Here is a 25,328-nt window from a genome sequence, read left to right as displayed (position 1 = left end):
GTCAGCATACATGTACTCAGTGATCATCAACTTTGCATGCCTTTGCCGCTGGGCTTAGATTTCATGTGCACAAGCCAAACTGCCTTGAAGCCCCACCTGAGGAAATGCGTGATGCCGGGTGGAAAGTGTATCGGTTCTTGCCTAAGGGCCGTGAAGCACTGCGGTGGGGACATACAGAGCCTGCAATTAACTTTTACATGGCTGTAATGGCCAGTTCCTCTTTTGGATGCACAGGCTGAGCTGGTTAGACCACTGCTGCAGAAGTGGCCTGCAGTTTGGACAGATTCCACCGGTGCTACAGACGTCATAAAACATAAGATCTTGACTACAGATGAGCTGCCAGTGCGGAGGAGAGCGTATAGAGTGTCACCACAAAAGCAAATAGTTATCGAGGAACAGGTAAAGAAAATGCTCAACAATGGTGTCATAGAGCCTTCCACTTCTGCTTGGGCCACCCCAGTGGTTTTGACACCTAAGAAGGATGGAACTCCCCGTTTCTGTGTGGACTTAAGGGGACTTAATGCTAAAACACACCATGATGCTTACCCAATGCCACTGGTTCACAAAATCTTAGAGCCCATGCACGGAGCACAGTACTTGAGCTCACTTGACCTCCAGAGTGGGTACTGGCAGATGGCCATGGATGAGGAAAGCAAACAAAAAACAGCCATGATCACTCATCTGGGCCTGTTCAATTTAAGGTCATGCCGTTTGGTCTGAGGAATGCTGGTGCCACCTTCCAGCGGTTCATGGAAAGCGTCCTGGGTGAGTTGAAGGGCAGGACCTGTTTTGTGTACATAGATGACATTATTGTCTTCTCCAGGACTCAAGAGCAACATCTGTGTGACCTGGTGGCTGTTTTTAAAAAATTACATCAGGCCCATCTAACTCTCAATGTTGCGAAATGCCACCTCCTGCAAACTCAACTCTCCTTCCTAGGACATGTGGTCTCAGGAAAAGACCAGGAGATGGAAACGGCAAAGGTGAAAGCAATTACTTCTTACCCAGCACCAACAGATCTCCAGAGATTCCTGGGGTTGGTGGGCTGGTATCATAAGTTCATCCCTCGGCTGGCAGATAATGTCGCCCCGCTTAACAACCTCAAGAAAAAAGGGGTCAAGTGGGAGTGGAATGGGCAATGTCAGGCTGCCTTTGAACACCTTAAAGGGCTGTTACAGTCTCCACCGGTGCTGGCTCAGCCGGAGCCACACTCAGGCTTTCAGGTGCATTGTGACTCCAGTGATGTGGGGCTGGGGGCGGTCCTGATGCAGACAATCGAGGGCGAAGAGAGAGCCATAGTGTTTGCTTCAAGAGCTCTCCATGGTGCTGAACTGAGATATTCCACCTCAGAAAAGGAGTGCTTGGCTGTTGTGTGGGCAGTGGAAAAGTGGCGTCATTACCTAGAAGGAGAAGCGCTTGATGTATCCACAGACCACAGCGCACTGACTTGGGCATTCAACTGTCCCAAAACGTCATCCCATCTCACCAGGTGGACCTTGCGGCTACAGGCATTCACCTTCCGGGTCCATTATAAAAAAGGGTGCTGTAATGTAGTACCTGATGCTCTGTCCTGGGCACATCCTTCACAGGACGGGAGTGCATGTGTGGCTGTCTCAAAATCTTACTGGTCTGATCTACCCAAGTCACTTCAGGACATCGGAAAGGCTCAGCAGACTGACACCTTATGCCAAGAGCTTGGTCACACCATCTGTCAGCCCTCACCGGGTCGTCTCCATTATCAGCAACAGCAGGGGGTGTTATACCCTGTACCATCTAAGTATGATGGATTCAATTACCAGCTGGTTGTTCCCACTGTGTTGATCCCAGAGTTTCTGGCTTACTTCCACAACAGTCCATTTGGTGGTCACCTGGGAAGGATGAAGACCCTCCTGAAGATCCTGGAAGTGGCATGGTGGCCAACCATTCGTAAGGACGTTTGGAGCCATGTCCGAGCTTGCCATATCTGTCAACAGTACAAGGGTTCAAATGACAAGCCAGCTGGCCTCCTTCAATCTACAGAAGTCAAAGCACCAGGGGAGATGATAGAAGTGGACTTTATGGGGCCATTCCCTCTCAGCAAAGCCCGGAATTCAGTTTTAATGGTGGTTGTCAACTATTTCAGTAAGTGGGTGGAGCTGTTCACATTGAAGGATGACAAGACACCAAAGGTCTGCCAGATCTTAAAGAATGACATCTTTAACACACTGGGGGGTACCCGCCTTTCTTGTGTCTGACCGGGGTCCCCAATTCACTAGTCACTTGGGATCCAGCATGTGTGAATCCTGGGGCTTTTCCCAGAAGCTCACTACGGCATACCATCCTCAGATGAATCTGACAGAGAGGGTCAATAGGACGCTGAAGACCATGATTGCATCCTTTGTAGGGGAACATCATCAGGACTGGGATCAGTGGCTGCCTCAGTTCCGGTTCACCTATTCTGCCTTCAGGTACAGCTTTTCCTTCACGTGTAAAAAAGCAACTGTATATCAGAAGCCTGTGGTGTATTCACCGATTGCTATAAGGACTTTCCTTTATGTTCTTTTTTCTTCATTATTGTTTTTGCCACCAGATTTCTAGACTACTGCATCATCCCATCGGCTAAACAGACTGTGTCGATGTTGCGTAAGTTAACTGTGGAATATTGTTGACTGCGGCGGCTCGCCATGCTTCACCTGGTATCTTTTTCGTTTTTTTTCTTCTTCTTACCACAGAGGATATCTGGTTCAATACAGACAATTTAAGTTATTTGAATGCATATTTGAACTGCTGAGACATTGGGGGTTTTGAAGGGTGAATTGAATGTATGTGGGAAATGGTGATTATGTCTGTAATGTTTGTTTGATTGTGTCGGAGTGCGGCCGAGCCTCCAACGACTAATATCTGTGAGTGTTGCCTGCCGTGGGATAACCTGGTATATCTCTAAATACACGCTGTGAAACCCATCATATGGACTTTTTTTTTTTTTTTATGTACAATTTTTTTAAGTGTGTACAGGTGCACGTTCATTGCTTATCTGGTTTATGTAGGGGTGGTTTAACGACTGTAAGCAGGCCGCTAATTGTAATCTCCTCAGCAGGTATCAGATCCGCCCGTTACCTTATATTTTGCGTATGTACTTTTCCCTTGCTGTTTTAGTATAAGGCGAATTGTTAGTCTCAAGTCAAGTCTGAAGTCCGAGTCTCAAACTCGAGTCCCCATCTCTGCCTCTTAGTTAACTGAAAGAAAACAGCCATAAAAAGTTAATCTTTAGCCAAGTTTCAGTTCAAAATCTCAGGAAATGGCCAATATTAACATGTATTTTGCCACACACATATACAACACATCACATCTTTCCTCTCAGAGCTACATATCTAAAATACCAAAGACTCAATAAAAATAACATACGTAAATTAAATAACTAACTTTTTTCCTGTCCCTACAGGAGGAGTCAGATGTGGGTTTCGAGTGCTTCCCATCTACCAGTCTGCCAGACATTCTCAGCACCTACAATTCCTCTGCTCCCCCTCCCTCACCACAGACCTCCAACTGCAGTATCAGTCTGTACAACCCTTACATGGTACACACAGATAGTATTTACTAGATGTTTTATGAGTTTGTAGCACTTAAATCCTATATATGTATGTATAGCAGCATCCTGTCTCACAAAGCAGAATGAGTGGCCAACTGAAAGCTAATTAGATATTTGGGCAAAGGGCGTGGTGGCAGCTGGCCAGGCACTATTTTCAGCTCCTCCTGGAGGATCCTGAGGTGTTCCCCGGTCAGATGTGAAGTATATAATCCTTCCAGTATGCTAGCCCCGAAAAACAATTTCTAACATTAACTTAGCTCTCCTTATTAGCTAGGCTCCTTACATGCTTGCAAATAAATTTTTTAAGCAGGGTGTCCGACATTGACAGCGTTGTGTTGGACAGATTTGTGAAGCGGTGTTCATGAGGTAGAGGGAGAGAGAGAGAGAGAGAGAGGGACGGGTGAGAGGTTTTGCTCTGCGAATACGCTACAGTGCTCTGCAATCAAATACGATTTTAAAAAGGCCTAGAAAAAAAAACGAAAATCAATCTGGGGCGGTCAGCGTTGATATTGTGGCGGGCCGCCACAAATAAATTAACGTATGGGAAACACTGCATTTGAACTCGTCCAGATTACCTCTATATGGAGGTGTGAGGATGCATCTTCAAGGACCATCAGATGTACAGCAGATGAACAAGTGTTCATCTGGCAATAGTACAGGGCTCATACACCAAAGACAGTCCCTGCTAAAAGTGGAGCATGATCTGAAATATGTCCTGTACAAATAGAAGTGGAATGTTATTGAAGGAAAATATATTTATGAAAATAGCGTATGCACTGACGATTAAATAAATGTTGTTTTTTGTGGAAGTATTGGATATCAGACAGTCCATCCATCCAAATCTTTTTGTGTTCCTGTCCTTACAGTTGACTAACATGGAGAGACTAGAAGAACAAAATCAGGAAGAGGCATCCAAAGGATCCTGCTGCAGCCCCACACCCTCGAAACTCTGCAGCCTTTCCCAGGGTTGGTACTTCACATAAACAGGTTGTTTACCAATAAGCATGCAGCATAACCTTTTAACAGTGTAATCTTGTACCAATGTATTTATTTGTGTAATCTGTTCATGTTGATAGATAGAATCAATAAATGAGAGGTGATACAGGGCTGCAGCGATGCTCTGACAGTGCAAGTAGTGCTCCCAAAGTTTAGAAGTTTTCTAACCTTGATATTCAGTAAGCCTATATGCTTGGTAACATTGTCCCTAGTACAACATGCATAGTACAACATATTTAAAGATTATACATGTGGTATGTGTTACTTGAAGTTATTTAGAAAGAAAATAGACATGAAAAAATGAAATTACTACTTCTGTGCAGAATGAAAGTTTTTTTTTCCCTGGCTTAGGGGGTAGCAGCCGCCTGGAGTCAGTCGGTGAGGATGATGAGCTGTTTGTGGAGAACAGTGTGAGTGGCTGTGACGTGGTGGAGAAGCCTCCACCTGGCAGACGTAAACACTCCTTACCTCAACAACTAGATACTGCTGGAGTGAGACAGGTCAGTGACCCCCTCACCTTGTTCTTAATACAACTGAAGTCGTAAAGATATACATAAAGAGCACACATCGTACCTGGAATTATATATTTTATCATAAAAAATTTGGCCCAAAGATGAATAGGGCTTCAAACCTGTTACCTCAGGCCTCCTTTTGAACAAATTGTTTGGGGAAACTCAGGAACAAAAGTATTTTGTATTATTTGAGCAGTACTGTTTTTTTCGTCACATCTGAAGAACACTGAAGACAAATTAGTCTCATTTAGGGCTGGGCGAAATGACGGTGTATATACCATGAAACAGTAGAAATGTGTCCACCGATAGAGATTTGGCTATAATGTTTCCATCACAGGAGCTACCCTTAGGGCCTGATTTACTAACATCCCGAATAAAGAGTACTAAATTGTGTGTGCATTCTAAAATATTGCATGAGAGGCAGGAGGGAAAGCAGCCACTGTGTAAAAACCTTGGTTTGTTTCATTCAGTGCGTCCCGAGTATGTGGAAATCTTACGTACCTAGTACGTAGATTGCACTAAGTATTTGGGACAGCGCACCTGAAAAACTGCTTTGGGAAACCCCAGCAGAAACAGATACAGTATGCTGGAATGACCCAGACGTGAGGAAATGCCAGCAGATCGTGCTTCATCCAGCCAGAGGGATCAATCACCTCTCCCAGGCCCTGTACACCCCAACACCCAATTCCCGCTCTGAGAACTACACTCTACACAGTCTACTTACATCTGAAGGACAGAGGACACTCGTTTGAGGACTACCAGGTGCACATTTTAGACAGAGAAAATGGATGGTTTGAAAGAGGTGTCAAGGAAGCCATCTACACCCGAGAAGCCGTCATTGAACAGAGGAGGGGGTCTACGCCACCACTTATCCCCCACTTACAATGCTGTCCTTTCATCACTTCCCAGGAAACTCAACAAACGTAACCTATTGGCCTCAGGTGAAGATACCAACGATGGTCGTTCAGTCTTGGCCACCGGTAGTCCTAATGACTGTAACGACTGTCGTTACAGCAACCAGGAACACTAATGAACCAGCAGTATCGATGACACTGGCAAACGACCCCACTGAGGTTAAATAGCTGAGTTTCCCTACCAGTCAGTCAGAACTGAAGAAGTCCTTTGGATGAGGGACGAAACGTCTTCCAATATCTTCAACCAAGTCCAGTTGCCCTTGACTTTAACCTTTGTTGGATGGTGATATCAAGATTGCACACGTTTTTACTCACGCAAACCTTTAGTAAATCAGGCCCTTAAATAAGACATTATATTGAAGGGGCGGGGTATGTAACAAATCAGGGCTGGATCCTTGTGTGATTTTGCAATTCTTGTGTGATCTCGCAAATCCAGCTTGCTTGTAAGGTAATGTGATTTGGGCAGCAGGCCCAAATCAACATGTTCTCATGTGACGTGAGAGCGACAGTTGGTGGTAGTAATGTACGTCTGAACTGGTTTGCCCACCACTGCAGAGGAAGAGCCTTACAAGAAAACATAGAGGAGGAGAGGTATAGAATAGTGGAAGATTTGGAGCAAGATTTGAATGACAATCTCACAGTCGAATCTTCACAGAGCTGTTATGAAAGGAGGATCGTGCCATGTTAGCTATGTCCTAAATGTCTGATTTTACAGAACTACCGGTTTTATCCCGATAAGTTAATATACAGCCTATTTTAATACAACAATGTGTTTGTGTATGTGTGTGTGTGTGTGTGTGTGTGACACAGAGCACCAGCTGTGCCGGTGTTGTGTCGAGTTGTGTGTGCACCTCGTGCATTTATCACCATTGATGAACCACACAAACAATATTATATCGTTTTTTAATCAGTACTTGGAATAGACCCGTGAGGAACTGTAAGTTGCATGCAATCCTCAGTGGGCATGTAAAACTATAGAGAGGTTAGAGAGAGTGAGAGAGAGAGATATTTGGCTTTATTGTCTAATTTGAAAGCCTCCAGACCAAAACCTCAACAAATGAACAGTAACAAATGGTTTGACACTGAATGCAAGAACCTAAGGAAAACTTTTAGGAAATTATCAAATGAAAAGTATAGGGACCCAGATAACCACAACATACGCTGTCAATATGAGGCCACTCTGAAATAATACAAGTACACCCTAAAAACAAAGAAAGAACAACACAGCAAGAACCAGCTCTGTGAAATTGAGGAATTCCTAGAGTCCAACCAGTTTTGGGAGAAATGGAACAACCTAAACAAAAACCAGCTGGATGAATTGGCGATCCAAGATGGAAATACTTGGATTAATCACTTTAGTGAATTATACAGTACTATTATAAAAAATGATGATCAGTACAAGATATTCACAAAATGGAAAACTCTGGAGGTGGTGATAAAAAACCCTCTAGATTACCCTGTAACAGAACAAGAATTAACAGAAGTCATCCAGTCCCTGAAAGGAAAAAAGGCTTGTGGTATTGATGGAATCCTCAATGAAATGATCAAATACTCAGACCATAAAATCAGATATACTAGCTATACTAAAACTATTCAACCCTGACAGTAAACACAGCAAAGACCAAGAAAATGATCTTTCAGAAACAATAAAGAAATCAGGCTGCACACAATTTCTATTTAGACACCACTAAATTACAACATACAAAAAACGTCTCAGGTTACGTATGTAACCCTTGTTCCCCGAGAAGGGGAACGAGACACTGCGTCGGTGACGACACTATGGGAACGCCTCTGGGCGTGGCAGGACTGAACTATGAATGAAACTACTCCAATCCTATTGGTGTTACTAGAACGGTAGTGTGTGACGGCACGCCGGCACATAGGACACATTAGCCCTTTCTATGAAGCAAGGCACTCCAGGCGGGGTGAGATGTGGCGGACCGACGCAGTGTCTCGTTCACCTTCTCGGGGAACAAGGGTTACATACGTAACCCGAGACGTTCCCCTTCGAGGGAACTCGAACTGCGTCGGTGACGACACTATGGGAACGAGATACCCACTTAGGCCGCGCCGAAACCCCACCTGCCCCCAGCGTGCAGAACCTGACGGCACGACTAGGAGGAGAGCGTACGGGTGCCGGGTGCAGAAGGCAGGTCCAGACTGTAAAACCGGATAAAAGTGTGAGGGGTGGCCCAGCCAGCCGCGTCACACAAATCCTGGAGTGACGCCCCTGCGAGGAGGGCCCTAGAAGCCGCCATGCCTCGAGTAGAGTGCACCCTTACGGCCATAGGTGAAGGCAAACTGCGCACCTGATAGGCCAGGGAAATAGTCTGAACGATCCAGTTGCTGATGGTGTGTTTTAGAAACGGGGAGCCCAGCCTTGGGGGACCCGAAACACACCAGCAACTGGTCTGCTTTCCTCCACCGGGAAGACCTCAGAGTGTAAATACTCAGTGCTCTGACAGGGCAGAGCAGATGAAGTCTCCCGTCCTCCGCCGTCACATGAGGTGGGGGATGAAACGCCTGCAGCACCGTGGACACTGCCAGTCTGGCCGGAACCTTAGGGACATAACCTGGACAAGGGTGCAGGATGGCCCTGACCCTCCCCGGGGCAAACTCCAGGCATCGGGGAGACACCGAAAGTGCCTGGAGATCCCCCACCCTCCTCAGAGAGATGATAGCGAGGAGAAAGATCATCTTAAGGGTCAGGTGCTTGGCCTCAGCCGACTCCAGGGGTTCGAAGGGGGCCTCAGCCAGCGCTTCAAGAACCACTGCCAGGTCCCAGATGGGAACCCTGGAACGAGTCACGGGTCTCATCCTCCGGGCTCCACGGAGGAAGCGCACGACCGGTGGAAGCCTCCCCAAGGGCCCATCACTCAGAGGGGCGTGGAATGCTGAAATGGCAGCCACATACACTTTGAGCGTGGACGGGGAGAGGCCGGCGGAGAAACAATGCTGGAGGAACTCCAGTATCACAATTACCGGGCAGGTAACTGGGTCCACCGCCCGTTCTCTGCACCAGGTGGTGAACACATTCCACTTTAGGCCGTACATCCTTCTCGTGGACGGGGCTCTGGAGCTGAGCAGCGTCTCGACTGCTCCTGTCGTCAGGCCCGCCTCTAGGAACTGCGCCCCCTAAGGGGCCAGACCCATAGCTGCCACAGGGCGGGGTGCAGGTGAAAGATCTGGCCCTCCACCGCCGAACTCTTCGCATAATAACTCCACCACCTCGGGGTGGAGTCTCCCTTCCCCGGGTCTCAGCCCCTGTCTCGACAGCAGGTCTGCTCCTTGATTCTGGGTCCCAGGGATGTACATTGCTCTGAGGGACAGCAGTCTCTGCTGGGACCACAGAAGGATCTGATGTGCCAGTTTGCATAACGGGCGCGAGCGCAGACCCCCCTGGTGATTCAAATAGGCCACCACTGCCGTATTGTCGGTTCTGACAAGGATGTGGCGACCGTGGAGGGTGGGCAGAAAACTCCTCAGAGCTCTGAAAACCGCCAACATTTCCAGGCAATTTATGCGCCAAGAGAAATGATGCTCCTCCCAGGAGCCTCTCGCGCCCCATCCCGTGAGTGAGGCGTCTGTTGAAATAATTGTTCGGCGACAGATCGCTCCCAACACGGGACCTTGGGACAGGAACCAAGATTTCCTCCATACAGACAGGGAACGACGGCACCCGCTCGTAACCCGTATCAGACGGAGCGGATTTCCCCTCGGGGAGAATCCCTTGGATTTTAGCCACCACTGCAGGGCTCTCATGTGCAGTAGTCCAGAAGGTATTATACTGGACGCTGCTGCCGGAAGACCCAATACCCACTGAAAGTGTTTTACAGCGATGGTGCGGCCTAACTGCACTATGGTCACTAAGGATTAATGGACTCGATGCGTGCGGGAGACAGGTGGGCCCGCATCGTCGTTGAGTCCCACACCACCCCTAGGAACATAGTCCATCAGCACACTCTTCTTCGCGTTGAGCCGCAGCCCCAAACGCTGAAGGTGGGCGAGGACGACATCTCGATGCCGAGCCGCTAACTCCCGAGACTGAGCCAAGATGAGCCAGTCGTCGATGTAGTTTAATATGCGGATGCCCTGGAGCCTCAGCGGGGCCAGAGCTGCATCCATGCATTTGGTGAATGTGCGAGGAGAGAGTGCTAGGCCGTACGGAAGAACCCAATACTGGTACGCCGCGCCCCCGAAGACGAACCTCAGGAACTTCCTGTGAGAGGGACAGATGGAGATGTGGAAATATGCGTCTCGTAGATCTATCGTGACAAACCAATCCTCGGATTGGATGTGACTGATGATGCGGGGATGGTGAGCATCCTGAACCTGAATCTCCTCAGAGATTGCTTCAGGGACCGCAGATCTAAAATCGGACGCAGTCCTCTGTCCTTCTTGGGAACTATGAAGTACCGGCTGTAGAACCCGGACTCCCTGACTGGCGGGGAAATGAGTTCTATGGCCCCTTTCTCCAGCAGAGAGTGAACTTCTTGTCCCAACACCTGGCTCTGCCCCGCGTGCACCGCAGTCCAGACCACCCCGTTGAACTTCTGCGGGGGGTGGACCCGGAACTGCAGCCTGTAGCCATCCACTACGGTGCGCAGGACCCACGGGGAAATGTTTGCAAGGCTCCGCCATGCTTCTACAAAATCCGCTAAGGGTACCAACCCCTCAGCGCTGGTGGCCGGTGTTATGCGTGGTGGAGAATCGCCAGGGAAACTCACCGGCGACCCACGGTGTTTGAGCCCAATCGTTTTCCAGCTGCAACCCCTTGAGGCGGGCAGACTGGTGAGAGTTGGCGGCTAGCGTGTCCTGAGCGCCAAGATGGTGGGAAGCCTGTTGCCTGAGCCGCCACGAAGGATGGGGACCTCGGTCAGTCTCTCTCGGGGGGGTGGTGGTGGTGGGCCCCCCTACTCGAAACCTCAGGGTCTCTTCCCCGAGCCCGCCGAGACTGAATGACGGTCCTCAGGCCCGTCTTCTCGGGGGGCTGTGTGCGAGAGCGTCGCCTCGGGTCCCAGGTTTGTTGAGAGGGACTATGGGAAGCGACGCTTCGCTTCTGGCTCCGGTGGTAGGAGCTAGCCGAGGGCTGAGCTCGTCTCTCTTCAGCTGTCGCCGTCCTGGACCCAGTCCGGCGGGGGGAGATATTGCTCAAACGCCTCTCCCTGCCTTTGGTGTGCTGAAACCTGCTGACGACAGCATCCACTGCCTCACCAAACAGGCCAGTAGGAGAGAGGGGCACATCCAGGAGAAAAGCCTTCTCCTTCCCCTGGATGCCCGAGAGGTTGAGCCACAGATGGCGTTCCGTAGCCACTGGAACGGGCCGTCTCCTTGGTAACACGGAGTGTTAAGTCCATAGCTCTACGGAGCTCAGTCAGGTCCTCCTCAGAGGGACCTCCCCCTAGGTCACAGTCTTTGAGAAGATTGGCCTGGTACGCCTGCTAGGTGGCCGTGGTGTGCAGGCTTGCACCAGCTCGACCCGCTGCCATGTAGGCCTTACCCATCATATGTCGTCCGACACGGCTTGGTGGGGAGCGCCGGCGTCTGAAGGAATGAAGCGAGGGTGGGAGAAAGATAGCTCGCGAGTGCTTCCTCCACCCGAGGCATCGTTCCAAAGCCGTGCTGCTTAGTTTCTGTCATGCTGCTGTAGTCCAGCAGAGGGGACACAGCCATGCAGAGCAGCTCTCTTATTTTTTTTTTTTTTTCTCGGTCTGTTCCATGATTTACACAACTCATTGTGTAAATCAGGAAAGAATGGCGAGGATCGACGCGGGGGTGGCGCTCGGGCTGCAGAAAGCTCATTGAGGTTACTGCCGGCCGCGGCTCCTGTCCCGCCTCTCATAGCTGGGCGCGGTCTGATGACGTCAGCCCGGCTCCCGGAAGTCATCCTCCATGATGCTACGCACATCTAGCTAATCAGAATCAGACTGTGCAAGCCTCTCCAAACTCATACCTCGGGCAGGAGAAGCCGAGCTAATGTGTCCTATGTGCCGGCGTGCTTATACTGTATACCCCCTCAGGTTACGCCGTCACACACTACCGTTCTAGTAACACCAATAGGATTGGAGTAGTTTCATTCATAGTTGCCTGCCACGCCCAGAGGCGTTCCCATAGTGTCGTCACCGACGCACTTCGAGTTCCCTCGAAGGGGAAATTTCCTTACCTTGGCCTCAACATTACATACACAGGGAACTTCAACACGGCTGTGAAAGATCTGAGGGACAAAGCAAGGAGTGCTTTCTATGCAATAAAAAGAAACATTAAAATCTATATTCCAATTGAAATCTGGCTTAAAATTTTCCAATTTGTACTAGAACCAATAATTCTATATGGTAGCGAAATTTGGGGACCAAAACTAAATAATGAATTTGACAAATGGGACAGAACAATCATAGAATCTTTCCATTCTGAGTTTTGTAAGAGCATCCTGCAGGTGCAGAGAAAAACACCAAATAATCTGTGCAGAGCAGAGCTCGGCCAATACCCCCTCTTACTAAAAATACAGAAAAGATCAATACAATTTTACAATCACTTAAAATCAGGTAACCCCCAAACATACCATCACAAAGCCCTAACATACCAGGAACTGAAACCAGAGAAGAGTCCCCTCAGCCAGCTGGTCCTGAGGCTCTCTGCAGTTACAAGTCCCCAATGACCTCAGGACAGCAACACTAACTCAAGCAGACCAAACCAAATTATCAAAAAGCAGAAAGAAAAATATATTGAATACTGGAAAGAAACGACCAAAACACAAAGTAAATTACAATGTTATCTGACCCTAAACACAGAATTGACACTGGCAAACTGCCTGTCCTGTGTCACACTGGGAGCAGAGTCTCTCCTCTTGTGGTAGCCAGCTCTGTCTGTGTCCAGCTCTTTTCTATGGCCAAGCTGTGTTCACTCAGTCTGTATGTTGTCAACATTTTTCTTGGTTTAGGACATTTTATTGTGCTCAGGTAGAGACAGAGCTGCACTTTATAACCTCATGCCCTAAATATAAAACACTAAGACAAAAACACTTTGCAAACATTTCCCAAATATACCCCGAATTCAGATTTATATCAGACACACAGAAACTCCCCTATTTACTGAGAGAAATGCCCAAATGTGAAATAATTGCTGCAAAATATGTCTCCTCATGCCATGAAGGGAGGACAACCAGTTGAAACTCAGACTGATAAATAATTGTACAAATTTTCAAATTATTATTATTTTGATTGATATTTTTAATTGTTTTGATTTTAAATTTCACTTTTGATACTGATTTCTTTTTATTATTATTATTATTTTATTTATTTATTTTTTATTAAAAAAATTAATATACACACACATTTACGGTATTATCTATTTATTTTATTTTATTTTTTAATAGTAACAATATGACTAGTAATAACAATTGTAGCAAAGGTTGTCGAGCAGGAGTATGGTACCAGCAAGCGACTCACAACCACAGATCCAGACTTCACAGCTCCAGAAACACCTGAAGAAACAGATAGGAGGTGAGAGGGGAGGGACGAGAAAGCACAAGACTACGGGAAAGAGAAGAAGTTGAGTAAGTAACGTGCATTAATGGGATTAGGATGCATACAAATGGAGAGAAAGAGGAGAAGAGAGAAGCTCAGTGCATAATGGGTAGTCAGTCCCCCGGCAGTCTAGGCCTTAGTCTTGGTTTTCCGCCCACCCTGGACCTCCACCAATTTGCCTACCGCAAGAACAGGAGCACAGAAGATGCAGTCTCCATAGCACTGCACTCTGTCCTCTCATATCTGGACACTAATGACACATATGCTAGAATGCTGTTCTTAGACTTCAGCTCAGCATTTAACACTGTCATCCTTTCTAAGTTAATCTCCAAACTCACAGATCTGGGAATCAGAGCTTCTATCTGCAACTGGTTATTGGACTTTCTGACCAACAGGCCCCAACATATACGGATGGAACACAGCCACAAGACTGTGTGATGAATCTGTTCTTCTACTCCCTCTTCACCCACGACTACAGAACTAGAACCATCATCAAACACCATCATCAAATTTGCAGATGACACCACAGTAACTGGCCTCATCAAGAACAATGATGATGACAGGGAGGAGGTGGATCGCCTGGCTGCCTGGTGCGATGACAACCTACTGCTCAACACCAAGAAGCTCATCGTGGACTTCAGGAGGAATGCTGACACTCAACCAGTCATCTACATCATGAGTGTGCCAGTGGGGCGTGTGGCCAGTTTCAAATTTCTGGGGATCCACATCTCACAGGACCTTACCTGGACGACTAACAGCTCCAACCTGGTCAAGACGGCTCACCAGCTAACTTTTTCCGTTTTAAGGACTAAACTTGACTAAATTTTGCAAATTCAGATAGAAATTCAGAATATAACATATTCTTCATCACTCAAGCAGGTTTCAGTAAGACAAAATAAATCAATATTATGATGTGATATTAATAAATTTACTAGTACACCTTTAGAAGAGAGAGATACGATGTTTTAACAGTCCACATTTAATTCTCTTCTTTTTTGCACTATTACACATTTTTATTTGGTTTTTATACACAGCTCCTCCTCTGTTTACTGTTGATTTAAATAATTTAAATGGTTGGGGGGCAGACACTGTCACTATGGAGCTATATAAATGCTGAAATGGAGGAGCAGAGAAGCGTGTAATACTGCTATTCCGTCTCCTGGTCTCAACTCTGGATTGTCATGGATTTGGTCCACTAATAAACTTGGCCAGATTTCTAGAAATGAGAGCTGCTCCTTCCCAAGTGGGATGGATGCCGTCTCTCCGGATCAGACCAGGTCTTCCCCAGAAAGTCTGCCAATGATCTACAAAAAGGTACAAAATACGGTAACGTTAGCTACCAAAACTCTTGTGAACAACTATGAGATTTAGTGAGACTCGCTAAAAGATGGAAAGAACTGTGCTTAAGCAGAACTAATGTCAGATTAAGTGTGTAATGGATAAATAGCCGCTGTAATGAAGAATCTAACACGTTTAACTGGTTTTCAGGTAGAGCAGCAAAAATACGCTACCAGTTTGCCTCCTGCTGCACATCAGCACGTAGAGAGGTGGGAATTTACTCTGCAAACATTATGTATTGGTGCAGCTGCCTATAGCGCCACAGACTGTACAGGAGCTCATTGATGCCCTGACCCAGGTCTGGGAGGAGATCCCCCAGGACACCATCCGCCATCTCATCAGAAGCATTCCCAGACGTTGTCAGATTGCATACAGACATGTGGGGACCAGACACACTACTGAGTCATATTATGAGTTGCTGTGATGAAAGTCACACAGGTTGGATCAGCCTGTGATGTCAGTTTTTTTTAACTTTGATTTTTAGTGTGATTTTGACACCAGCCCCTAGTTTGTTAGTGGTATTGGTTTCCATTGGCCCTTGTTACGTCATTTTGTTCTCAACGAATTATGCAATGCACAGGAAAGATTTTAAACTATTTAGTTCATCAAGATCTGATTTGTGATCTAACTGTTAACTCATAATTTATTGTGCAGTCTAGTATAAGTGAGAAAAAACAACAATTAAATATGATCCTCCTTAACGAGCAGCAAACTTTAATTCATTTTAATTTAATTATTATTGAAGTTCAAGCAACTACTGTAACATTACATACTGTCCAAACCATGATATAAACAAAATAACTTTGCAGTGCATTGTGGGCCAAGGAAGGGCCATCTCAAGTGTTGAGTATCATTACTTTTACTTTTACTCAGAGCTTCTTGAAGTTAGAGAATGACATCCCTGCTCTGATGGCATTCTACCATTGTTGTGTCACATGTGAGAACAGCCGGGACTGAGATTGCGTTGTATGTAAGACTGGCAGAGCCAGACAGCATTCGTTCGAAGGGTACAGTGGCTGAGAAGGAACGTAAGCTTTTGTTATAGAGTTTAGATGGATAGGTGCAGACCCAGTAGTTACTCTGTATGCAAGCATTAATGACTCAAATTTCATTTGGGAGGCCATGTGTACCCAGTGAAGGTCCCTGAGTAGTGGGGTCACATGAGGCCTTTTGGGTTAATCCAAAACCAGATGCGCCGCAGTATTTTGGACCATTTGTATGGTTGAGGAGGCAGTTTTTATTTTGATGTTATAATGGATAGATTGCTTGCCTGGGATGGCGAAGAGTTCAGTCTTCAGTCTTAGAGAAGTATAGTTGAAGGTGGCAAGAGTTCATCCATGTGGATATGTCCGAGAGACAGTTTGTGATACACGCCAAGACGGTGGGGTCATCTAGCAGGAAGGACAGGTAGAGTTGAGTATTGTCTCCGTAGCAGTGGTAGGAGAAACCATGCGAATGTGAATAATCGGACCCAGTGAGGGCACCCCTATGTGTACGTGTAACCTGAATTTAGTTGTAATTGACCTTTCCATTAAAGAATTAGTAGTTTTTATCATATAGACCATGCCAGCTTTGGTAAGAAAATGTAGGGTGTGGGTAGTGATGGCGCAGTGGATAAGACACATCCCTTTGGTGTGAGAGACCCCTGTTCAATTCCCCACTGTGACACATACACCAATGTGTCCCCGAACAAGACTCTAAACCCCTAGTTGCTCCAGAGGCATTTTACCTCTGACATATATAGCAATTGTAAGTTCCTTTGGATAAAAGCGTCAGCTAAATGAATAAATGTATAAGAAAACACATTTATTTTACTACTTTACAACAGTGCCATCAAGTGATGACATCACAAAACAACAAGGCATGTGGAATTGTTCTATCAACAAGAATAAATGAGAGACTTAAAAAAAGAGAAGAAATTGATAAATAAATGGCAGGGCAGAGGTTAAAACATGATTAAAACTGTATATTGGGGAGACTAAACAACCACTACACAAACGCATGGCTCAGCACAGAAGGGCTAACTCCTCAGGTCAAGACTCTGCAGTCTACTTACATCTGAAGGACAGAGGACACTCGTTTGAGGATCACCAGGTGCACATTTTAGACCGAGAAGATGGATGGTTTGAACGAGGTGTCAAGGAAGCCATCTACACCCGGGTTGAGACGCCATCATTGAACAGGGGAGGGGGTCTACGCCACCACCTTCCTTTCATCACTTCTCAGGAAACTCAACAAACGTAACCTATTGGCCTCAGGTGAAGATGCCAACGATGGTCGTTCAGTCTTGGCCACGGGTAGTCCTAACAACTGTAACGACTGTCATTGCAACAACCAGGAACATTAACGAACCAGCAGTATCGACGATCCTGGCAAACGACCCCACTGAGGTTAAATAGCTGAGTTTCCCTACCAGTCAGTAAGAACTGCAGAAGTCCCTTGGATGGGGGACGAAACGTCTTCCAGTATCTTCAACCAAGTCCAGTTGCCCTTGACTTTAACCTTCGCTGGATAACTATGACCTGGATGACTGAGAATCTTCACAGACATTGATTAAAACTGTTTTTACCTCAGTTTGCATGCACGTCCTCGTGGGTCTATTTCAAGTAGCCAGCTATTTAAAATTCTTTGTGTGGTTCATCAACGGTGATAAATTATCCTAAAGTCCCGCAAGGTGCGGACAACTCAGCACAACACTAGTGAAGTTGGGGCTTGGTCTCTTCAGCAAGTGTTCCTCTTCTGCCACTGCACACATACATGCTACGTCTACACATGCACACTGATGACCCAGGGTTAGGGTTACAATTTTGGAATTATTCACGCAATTTAAAAACATTTATTGAAGTTTTATGTTTTTCTGTTTATATGCTCATTTACAGCATTAAACGTTGAAATGTATATTGTAATAGGCTGTATATTAACTCATTGGGAGAAAACTGGTAGTTCTATGTAAAATTGGACGTTGCATCCCCTTATCGCCAAAATGGCATGATCCTTGTTTCGCTGCAAAGCTTAGACTGCGAGATTGACAGTTGAATCAGGCTCAGCCCATCAAAGCATTGAATCTTCAACTAGTCGGGGTCAGCCCTAAAATTAAGTCTGACAGTGTGTGTATGGCGGACTTATTAACAACAATGTACACTTGGAACAGTCACAATAGTCTCGTTTGCTATGTAATCCAAGGTGCAATCCACCCACCATACATGTAGTATTTTGATGCCACAAGCACACACACAGAGCTGGATCAAAGCCTGGTCCATCACTCTGCCCTAATTGTTATGACAACAATGTTAAGGAGAGCTGCACTAATTGCTGTGTTAATGAGAGGATAATTGAGGAAAGGAAGTAAAATAGAAAGGGGCAACGTTTAGAATCACAGCCTGTCACTGGGTGTGTGGATATCCTACAGAGAGAGCTACAGGGAAAAAGACAAATACAGTTGACCTAAAGTACTGGGGAAAAATGCAAGAATAAACTGGAACTTAGTCAAGCATCTCATCACAGTATAATTAACGATCTGGTTTTTGTCTGACTGTTTTTTGCTTTTTACATTCATCTCCCTTTTAGGAATATCAGATAATTAAGAAATCAGCCCGCTCCCTGAGCACCATTCAAGTGGAGTCTCCATGGCGACTGGCACAGCCGTCCATTATCTCCAGTATAGTGCTGATGAAAGGACAGGGCAAGGTAAGTGCACTCCTTGGACATGTATGCATGAATAAAGCTCAGGTTATGTGTATGTAAATGAACAATAACAGATGCATTACTTTATTTATTTATTACTTTACTTCAATTACTACTATCTACTACTATCAATTATGTGTTTGTTTTGAATCACAAATTGCAGAAATGCTTTATTCACCAAACATAACAATAGTGTTGCATCATCATACTATTTCCAAAACAAGGTTGATATTGCCATGCCTTTAATTATGCATTTCACACAGCATATCAAAAAACCTGGGGGGCTGGACATTCAAAAAGAAAGTCCCCTGCTGGAACCCGTCACATTGTGATTATGTGATATGGTCCTTTTTTGAAATTGAAAGGACAGCATCACACCTCAAAATAATGAGATTCCTGTGGTGATATTGTTGTACACATTTTTGAAAATGTATAGCATTTTGTTGCCTGTTTCACAGCAGTATGTGCAAAGCTGGTGTTCTAAAGATTTATGCTGCCTTATTGAAAAATGCTACCATAGCGCACATTGATTCGACTGAACACATTTATAAACACCCTCCACAAGGAAGGTAAGCCACTAAAGGTTTTTGCTGAAAGGGCTGGCTGTTCACAGAGTGCTGTATAAAAGCATAAAGCTGACTGGAAGTGTGGTAAGAAAAGGTGCACAAGCAACAGGGATGACCGCAGCTTTGAGAGGATTGTCAAGCAAAGCAGATTCAAGAACTTGGAGGATGTCCACAATGTGTGGACTGAGGCTGGAGTCAGTGCATCAAGAGCCACCAGGCACAGATGTGTCCAGGAAATGAGATACAAGTGTCACATTCCTTGTGTCAAGCCACTCTTGAACCAGAGACAGTGTCAGAAGTGTCTTACTTAGGCTAAGGAGAAAAAGAGTGTCAAACACAGGTCCAGAACCACTAGTAACTGGTTTGCTTACCATGTTTTTACTGTGGTTGAGTGGCCAGCCAACTCGTCTGACCTGAACACCATATAGAATCTATGAGGTATTTTCAAGAGGAAAATGAGAGACACCAGACCAACAATACAGGCAAGCTGATTGTCTCCATGCCATGCCACATTGATGTAGTAATTCATGCAAAAGGAGCCCCGACCAAGTACTGAGTGCATAAATTAACCTTTTTCAGAACTTTTAAGGTTGTCAATTCTGTATTGGACGTTCTTTTTTCTAATATTTTGAGATAAGGATTTTTTATTTCCATGAGCTGTAAGCCGTCATCAAGATTAAAACAAAAAAAGGCCTCAAATATTTCACTTTATACACTGAAAATTATACACACAACACTTTTGTTTTGGCCCCCAAGACTTTCACTATGTACGCAAAAGGCCTATTTCTCTCAAATATTGTTCACAAATGTCAAAATCTGTGTTAGTGAGCATATCAAGATGCTGATCAGACAGCATTGGTATTGCACAGGTGTGCCTTAGGCTGGCCACAATAAAAGGCCACTCGAAAATGTGCAGTTTCGCTGTATTGGTGGGGTCTGGGTCTGGGAGTTCAACTCATGATGAATGGGGCAAAAAAGTGTTAGGTTTAATTAGGTTAGGTTTTAATTTGGTTCAGTGTATGTAATGAATGTAAAAATATATGAAAGAAAATGTTGTTCCTCTTGTAGGGCCTAGGATTCAGTATTGTCGGTGGGCAGGACTCAGCACGTGGTCAGATGGGGATTTTTGTCAAAACCATTTTCCCTCATGGAGCTGCAGCAGCTGATGGACGACTGAAAGAGGGTAACCATCCCATTTACATTCATGAGAGAAACAATTAATTTCTATATTGGAAACTGCAGTGATTATTTAGGGCCCGAGCACGAAATGTGTGTGGTCCCTAATGAAACTGAAGGGATTTTTTTCCCCTGCAAAGTAACCTCAATTTTGGGGGCCTAAACATACTCGAAAACTCACCAAACTTTGTACATAATTCTGGGGTTTTGCGCATGGGCGTGGCAAAATGGTTCGCCCCTACAGAGCAGCCCCTGGACAAAGTTTGACCTACGTGTACAAAATTTCTGTGGAACGCGTATCATGTCCACATGTACAAAAAAGCCTCTTGGAGCGATGCCAAACACCCAACAGGAAGTCGGACATTTTTGGATTTAATGGTCATTTTTGGCGATTTACACACTTTGTACTTTAACAAACTCCTCCTAGGGAATTAGTCCAATCAACTTAAAATTTTTGCTCTGCAGTCTAAACCCATTGATGATTTAAAGTTGTACAAACAGTGAGTTTTCGTTCATGAGCATGCCCATAGCGTGGCCTCGAAAATTGACGATTCGCCAAGAAACAGGAAGTTGTAATTTCAGTATACATGCTCACATCTGCACCAAATTTAATATGGATAATAAGAGTCCCGCCATCAACACATCCATCTGCTATTATTCACTGAAAGTCATAGCGCCACCTGCTGGCATAAGGAAATGTCACGTTTTATGCTACAATGGACTACTCTTAGCAGGTTGGCCATGGCAACTTCATATATGTCCCAGAAAACCCTTAACACATTGACGATGCCATGTTGTTAAAATTGGCGCTGGCGTGGCGGTGAAGTTCCACGCTTCGCTATGACACAGGAAGTTGTTGTAACTTGACTGTACATGCTCAGATCTGTACCAAAGTTTAGACATTTAATAAGAGTCCCGCCCTGAATACATGTACATGACGACATTCACCCACAGTCATAGCACCACCTGCTGGGAACAGGAAATGATCTATAACGAAGCAGCCCCTGTGGCACGTTTCACCTACACATATGAAATTTCAGTGGCACATGTATCATGTGCAGACGTACCAAAAAACCTCATGGAGTGATGCCCTAAACCCAACAGGAAGTCGGCCATTTTGAATTTTATGATAATCTTTGGGGTTTTTTTACACACTCCGTACGTCAATGAAGTCATCTTAGAGAATTAGTCTGACCGACTTCCCTGTCTACTCTAAAGCCATTAAAAGTTGTACAAACTGAGTTTATGTGGAATGGCGTGCCCATGGCGTGGCATCCAAAATTAATAAATAAAAGTAAAAGGAACATTGATTAAATATATATACTGTGATCCACATTTACACAGCCATCTCAGTCTAATTGTATACTTCTTTGTGTAGGAGATGAGATTCTGGAAGTGAACGGAGAGTCTCTTCAAGGACTCACACATCAACAGGCCATCCTGACCTTCAAGGTGGACTGCATGTTCATATGACTAAAAGTGTTTTTAAGTCATGCATAAAATGTTGAAGAAATTCATCTGTAGACTACAGAACATCAAACTTGAATGTTTTTGTCTCTCTATACGAAAGATCCTCCTTTTACGCTTACAGTGCTGGCAAGTAAACTGACTTGATCACATTTTGTTAGCTTTTGAATTTGTCGGAAGCTCAGTCAGAAGGTAACAGCTAAAAGTTTTCATCTCTACTTCTTAAACATTAAACCTTATTTATATTGTTCCAACAGCAGTTGAAAAAAGGTGTTGTGACGTTGACAATTCGAACTCGTCTGCGCAGTCCCAGCCTGACACCCTGTCCAACACCCACCCTCCTCAGCCGCTCCAGCTCACCCAACTCCAATACCAGCGGGGGAACACCTATTCCTTTGGGGTTTGAAGAGGCTGATGGCTACAGGGGCCCCGGCCCTGGTCCAAAAGACTGCGTCATTATGGAGGTCACACTCAATAAAGGTTAGCTGACATTACAGAGAACCCCGGCTTTCTTGGTTTTGATTTCACTTCCTGTTTGCCGATGTCCTGCTTGTATATTTTCCTGACACCAAGAAAATAGTTAATTTGCATTTTATGCTTGATTTAAAAACAGTATTGTAGAGTGCAACAATGAAGATTTTGGAACCTGCTGCAGGGATTTGCTGCCATTTAGACACAAGAGCATTAGTTACATTTTTTCAATTCAATTTTATTTATAGAGCGCCAAATCACAACAGAGAGCAAGCGAGAGAGAGAGGAACAGAGAGAAAGAAGGAGGGGGATGGAAGGAGAGAGAAAGGGGAGGGAGGCAGCCTACACAATATACACACAGAGGTACAGACAGTAAAGGTAATGTTGCTATAAACTGAATGAATAATGGTACAGATATTTACAGTAGTGTTAATGGTAATAATCGTAATGTTAATGATTATAATTACAATAATAACAATAGGACTAGTAACAATTGTAGCAGAGGGTGTCGAGCAGGAACACGGGGGCAGCAGGGGACTCGCAACCACAGATCCAACTCCAATCCAACTTAGTGCGGCCCAACACAGATGATGGGCTCACAATCTGCATTCCAGTTCAAATCAAAGGTGTTAAACGGGGTCAGGAGGTCAGGGCCTAAACAAAATTTATTTAATAAATACATTTATTTATTGACTTTTTCTAAAATATTTAAATATTTAAATATTATTTCCCTTCATTGGAATTAAGTGTGCTTTCATACCTGCCTGATTTAGTTCAGTTGAATCGCACTAGAGTTCTGTTCCCCCCTTGGTGTGGTTGGTTTGGTTTGTTTGCTGCTTTTTGGTTAATTTTGCCAACTCATCAACTGATTCAGACTGGAGCAAACAGTGTGGTGTGAAAAGGCCCTTGTTCCGGACCAAATGAACCAAATTCCAAATGTGAAAGCCCCCTAATTGGCCCAATGCAGGAAAAACAGAGCCAAACCAAATATATAATAAAGTATGTGAACATTTTGGGGATTTTTGGCAGCTATGTCTTAGGGGGTAGACCTGCCTATCAAACAACCGAAACCAGCATCTGCTCCCTGTGTGTTCAATGCTTCTTTCATGTTACCTGGTCCGTGCTTGTAAAATATCAACCGCGACTTGTAATGCCATTTCAAGTTTTTAACCAAGTGAAGTCTGTGCGAGTGAACACATGCACATAAGACAATGTGTTTATGCTGCTCCCTGATAAAAGATACCTGCTGATACCTGTTCAGAAAAACCAACAAGAAAACTGGAATCTGACGGTAACTTGTTTTAACAAGCTAGATAAAAGCTAATGCCTTGGCAGTGGCAAATAGCTTTGGTTTAATATTTGTTTTGATTACATTAATGTTTAAGTTGAGATTTACAAGAAATTTTATTTTATTGTTACTGTGTAAAGGGAATACTGCTGGTAAAAAGCACATTATTTGTGTGTGTTTACACACCACATGTTAATGCACTTTTGTGTATATAGCAGTACATTTAAATTAAAAGACCGTAATACACTGCTTTAGAATTGATTATTCAATTTTGCACGTAACAATGCGATTAATTGCAAGATAATCATGCGATTTTTTAAAAAGAGGTGGTATTATGCTCATTTTCAGGTTCAAAATCTTAGTTAGGGGTTGTACCAGAACAGGTTTACATGGTTTAATTTTCAAAAAACACCATAGCACAAATCAATAGACTCGACTCTACTCGGCCCTGCAAGTATATCCAGCTGCAGCCTGCAGACTGTGAGGGAAGTTGACGGAAGTTGAACTTCCAAATATGGTTTGTCCCAGAAGACACTGCGCACAAAACGTGATGACTTTCATCTCGGCTTACGTACATGATAGATCCTAATTCAAACTGTTTTATTCTTTAGAAGCCAACAACAGAACTTTAAATACACTTCTGAGAGGTTTTTAGGCGAGAAATCAACTGTGTTTCGAAGATCGGCAGTTTTACGAAAATTGGCAGCGAATCGAAAATGTGTTCAAACGTTTTCGGAGTTGAGAAGCTCCGCAAGTGCTGACCATGGTGCCGACAGGTGTTATATAGCTGCAGTAATGTTACCGGACGCTAGCTACGGTTAGCTCCCCCAGGCCCAGTCACACAGACCACAGCAGCCAACACAGCAGACCAGGAACAGCTGACCGATACTGATAATGTTCGTACCGTTGTTATTCTGTCAATAAATTCTCAGTAATGTTAAAGTTTTAACTTAAATCGAGACACATCTGGCTCGTGATGTAACATTACAGAATATTTTTGGTTTGTGAAACTTAAAATCACTTTGGAAGAAATAAAATAAACAACAGTGGTATGAATTGAAACACTGCCTTATTATTATCATTAGGCTATTATAAACAAGTATTTGAAGGAATTATAGTATACATATATTAATAATATATAAGTATAGTATAGTAAATATTAACACATAACGTATAATAACAATAATAATAATAGGACTAGTAACAACAGTCGTTGCAGCAGAGGGTGTCGAGCAGGAACACGGGGGCAGCAAGACTAAAGGGGAGAAGTTGTGTTAGTAACATGCAATAATGGGATGAGGTTGCATACAGAGGGAGACAGAGTAGAGGAGAGAGGAGCTCAGTGCATCATAGGAAATCCCCCGGCAGACTAGGCCTAAAACAGCATAACTAAGGGATGGTTCAGGACTAACCTGAGCCAGCCCTAACTATAAGCTTTATCAAAGAGGAAAGTCTTAAGCCTACTCTTAAATGTGGAGATGGTGTCTGCCTCCTGAACCCAAACTGGAACCTGGTTCCACAGGAGAGGAGCTTGATAGCTGAACGCTCTGGCTCCTAGTCTACTTTTGGAGACTCTAGGAACCACAAGTAACCCTGCATTCTGGGAGCGCAGTGCTCTGGTGGGGTAGTAAGGTACTATGAGCTCTTTAAGATAAGATGGTGCCTGACCATTAAGAGCTTTGTAGGTAAGAAGAATGATTTTAAATTCTATTCTTGATTTTACTGGAAGCCAATGTAAAGAAGCTAAGACAGGAGAAATATGATCTCTTTTCCTGGTTCCTGTCAGAACACGTGCTGCAGCATTCTGTTATACACATATAACTGA

The 25,328-nt window shown here is 44.7% G+C and overlaps 1 protein-coding gene across 1 annotated transcript in view; it reads left to right on the top strand.

Annotated features, from left to right (window-relative positions):
* Nucleotides 1–25,328, top strand: part of pdzd2 (PDZ domain containing 2) — a 60,975-nt gene that overhangs the window by 10,156 nt on the left and 25,491 nt on the right. Inside the window, exons 4-10 of the mRNA XM_046034046.1 lie at nucleotides 3,422–3,556; nucleotides 4,435–4,534; nucleotides 4,916–5,064; nucleotides 18,419–18,538; nucleotides 20,170–20,284; nucleotides 21,656–21,729; nucleotides 22,002–22,224. Coding sequence (XP_045890002.1) covers nucleotides 3,422–3,556; nucleotides 4,435–4,534; nucleotides 4,916–5,064; nucleotides 18,419–18,538; nucleotides 20,170–20,284; nucleotides 21,656–21,729; nucleotides 22,002–22,224 — 916 coding nt within the window. The remainder of the gene's footprint in view (nucleotides 1–3,421; nucleotides 3,557–4,434; nucleotides 4,535–4,915; nucleotides 5,065–18,418; nucleotides 18,539–20,169; nucleotides 20,285–21,655; nucleotides 21,730–22,001; nucleotides 22,225–25,328) is intronic.

Source organism: Micropterus dolomieu, linkage group LG21, assembly GCF_021292245.1.
Source record: "Micropterus dolomieu isolate WLL.071019.BEF.003 ecotype Adirondacks linkage group LG21, ASM2129224v1, whole genome shotgun sequence".
Taxonomy (NCBI): domain Eukaryota; kingdom Metazoa; phylum Chordata; class Actinopteri; order Centrarchiformes; family Centrarchidae; genus Micropterus; species Micropterus dolomieu.
The sequence above is the reverse complement of the archived record's forward strand: the minus strand, read 5'-3'. Positions and strand labels throughout refer to the sequence as shown.